The sequence below is a fragment of the Dioscorea cayenensis genome, chromosome 20 (assembly GCF_009730915.1).
Source record: "Dioscorea cayenensis subsp. rotundata cultivar TDr96_F1 chromosome 20, TDr96_F1_v2_PseudoChromosome.rev07_lg8_w22 25.fasta, whole genome shotgun sequence".
NCBI lineage: Eukaryota > Viridiplantae > Streptophyta > Magnoliopsida > Dioscoreales > Dioscoreaceae > Dioscorea > Dioscorea cayenensis.
The window spans coordinates 2031786-2034917 of record NC_052490.1 but is presented as its reverse complement, the minus strand read 5'-3'; the positions used below and the strand labels follow the sequence as shown (position 1 = coordinate 2034917).

The following is a 3132-nucleotide window of genomic DNA, read 5'->3' as shown; positions in this document are numbered from 1 at the left end:
GAGGAAATTAGGTTGTCTTCTTTGGAGAAAAATTGTTCTCATCCCTTTGAAGTTCAAGTAATTACATTGCCATTATCAGTGACATCTTATTTTGAAAGTATTATAGTGAGAAGAAAAGACATGGACAAGGTCATTCTTATGGAAAATATTATTCTAGGTTTTCTTTTGTGACCATCAATCACTGTGGCTCAAGACAAAACTTCACTATCATAACTGAAAAAATCATCTTTTGAGTTAATAAAATTCATTATCACTTAGATTTCCCAACTATAAAAGGATGGCTTCGTGAATACCAAGTTGAGAGACTAAATATTTATATGAAACAATGTCTCCTGAATTTCTAACTCAACCTTTTCTCTTGTTATTGCCTTTCTTGGTGCTCCTCCTTAGCATCAAACTAGTTTTCTTCTCAAATACAAGATTAGTTAAGCTACCACCTTGTCCATGGAAGCTACCTTTCATTGGAAACCTCCATCAGCTTGGCTTGCTACCCCACCAATCCCTTCACAAGCTTTCAAAGAAGCATGGACCTCTCATGCTTCTAAAACTCGGTCAAGTTCCCACTCTTGTGGTTTCATCTTCTCAAATAGCTAAGGAGATCTTGAAGACTCATGATCTCAATTTTGCAAACAGACCAATTCTTAGAGCTGCTGAAATTTTGCTTTATGGAAGCTCGAGCATGGGTTTCTCACCTTATGGTGAACACTGGAGGAATATGAAGAAGGTATGTATGATCAATTTTCTCAGCATGAAAAAGGTGCAATCTTTTCATGCTACAAGGAAGGAAGAGGTAGCTCACTTGATGGATAAGATTGCTTCTCATGCTTCTTCTAATCCATTAGAACCATTAAACATGAGCCAAGTGTTGTACTTCTTCACTAGTGACATGCTTTGCAAAGCCATTTTAGGTAAGTTCTCCAGAGAAGAAGATAGGAACAAACTATTTCATGAAATGATAAAAGAGAACGTTCGTTTGCTAAATGGTTTTAATTTGGTGGATTATTTCCCTTCACTTGGATGGTTAAACTCACTACTAGATTTGGATAAGAGGACTAAAAGGAATTTCAGTAAATGGGATGCTGTTCTTAATCAGATCTTTCAGGAACGTGGGATGATTGATGAAGAAGTAAAAGATGATGGCTTTATGGACATTTTGCTATCACTTCAGAAGAATCCTTACGTGGATTTCTCATTCACTGATGATCAAATCAAAGCTCTATTAGTGGTAATTAATTCTTTTGCTAACTAAATATAGTTGAAGTTGTTGATATTATTATTATTATTATTATTATTATTATTATTATTATTATTATTATTATATACATACTATTAAAGTAGATGTATAAGCTACTCCAAAAGTGTTTTAAAGAACAATTCTAATTTTTTTTAATAATATATAAGTTTTTATTTATATTACTTATAATATTAATAATTAAAAACATTAATTACACCTAATTATTTATATAATAAATGTCCATAAAACCTTTGAAATCTAAGGTATAAAATAATTTGGGTTGTTTAATTATATTATTTTATATATGATATTGCCTCAAAACTACTCACAAAATTTTAAAAACTCTAATTCGAAGCCGGGGAAAATGCCTAGTTATTATTATTGTTCACGTTAATGATGTTTAATGGAGTGGCTATAATAATACCACACACACAATTGAGGAAAAAATTCCTTAGTATTTACTAATGAATCTAGAATAGATATCATGTCTAACAAATAAGATCATGAGAAACAGGGGCAATATAATCTAAATGATCATGACATATACAAATTATATATAATTGCACAATTTATCAAACTTTTTAGTAACTTTAACATTAATAGTGGGAAACATTATTTATTGAATTAAGAAAATAGAAAGTTTTAATCATGTTTGGCAATGTGGATTAGTGACAAAACAAAGAAAAATAAATGTACTTTAATATAAATTCATCTTTATTGCAAGATTTATTATTTTGTGTATCTATATAAATGAGATTTCCATTGTTCTTTGAATAGGATATGTTTGTAGCTGGAACAGAGACAACATATATAGTGCTAGGATGGAGTTTGGCGGAACTTATTAAGAATCCAGAAATTATGAAGAAGCTACGAAATGAGATAAGAAACTTGACACATGGCAAATCAATGGTTCAAGAGGAGGATATCTCTGAGATGAATTACCTCAAAGCTTTTATCAAAGAGATATTAAGGCTTCATCCTCCGACGCCAATGCTTCTTCCTCGAGAATCAATAGAAGGTTGCCAAATTGAAGGCTATGAAATACCAAGAAAAACAAGAGTTATCATTAACTATTGGGCCATAGCTAGAGACCCTAGAATTTGGGATAGTCCAGAGGAATTCAAACCAGACAGATTCATATCTAATGATATAGATTTCAAAGGACAAAACTATGAATTCATTCCTTTCGGAGCAGGTAGAAGAATATGTCCAGGAATGCATTTTGCAGTTTCAACAATGGAAGTTGCACTAGCAAACCTTATATATAGGTTTGATTGGAAATTTTTTCAAATCGTGGATGGTGAAGAAATCGATATGACTGAAGGCACTGGATTAACAATGAAAATGAAACAAAATCTCTACCTTATTCCAAAGTCTTGGATGTAATGAAATGAAATGTGTTAGATTTTAAATACTATATCATACATGACTAATTTTGCCATGCCAGATGTAATTTTGCCATGGCAGATGTATCGTTGTGCTTTTTATGTATACATGGCTATAATCTTAAGTGTTTTTTTTATTTGTTTCTAGAAGTTATTGCAAAGGTTTTAGAAACACTTTTATGAGACTTTTTTAGTTTTTTAAATATTTTTAAATATTTTTAATTTAATTTAATTTCATTTTTTTGTTCTAAGGTGAAACATCAAATGTTCAGTTTACGGATAAGCATCAAAACTGCTTATTCTATAATATAATCTAGCTTTAAGAAAAAAAATGTGTTTATCCTTGCTTCACGAAGTTAAACACTTTTTAAAAATATTAATAAATCCAAATGGGTCTGCCGTGGTGCTCACAAGTCTAATATGAATTCATTGATTCTATTATACTAATAATATTTGGTTGTGCAATTTAAATTTTCAATTGAAACCCACATGATGAATTTACCATGGGTAACT

General features: G+C 30.8%; 1 protein-coding gene across 1 annotated transcript; it reads left to right on the top strand.

Moving 5' to 3' along the window:
- The first annotated feature begins 325 nt into the window (after window positions 1–325).
- Window positions 326–2620, top strand: LOC120251862 (cytochrome P450 71A9-like). Its single transcript, XM_039260515.1, has 2 exons — window positions 326–1225; window positions 2012–2620. Exons 1-2 carry the CDS (start codon window positions 326–328, stop codon window positions 2618–2620), a joined length of 1509 nt encoding a protein of 502 aa, XP_039116449.1.
- Window positions 2621–3132: the final 512 nt, after the last annotated feature.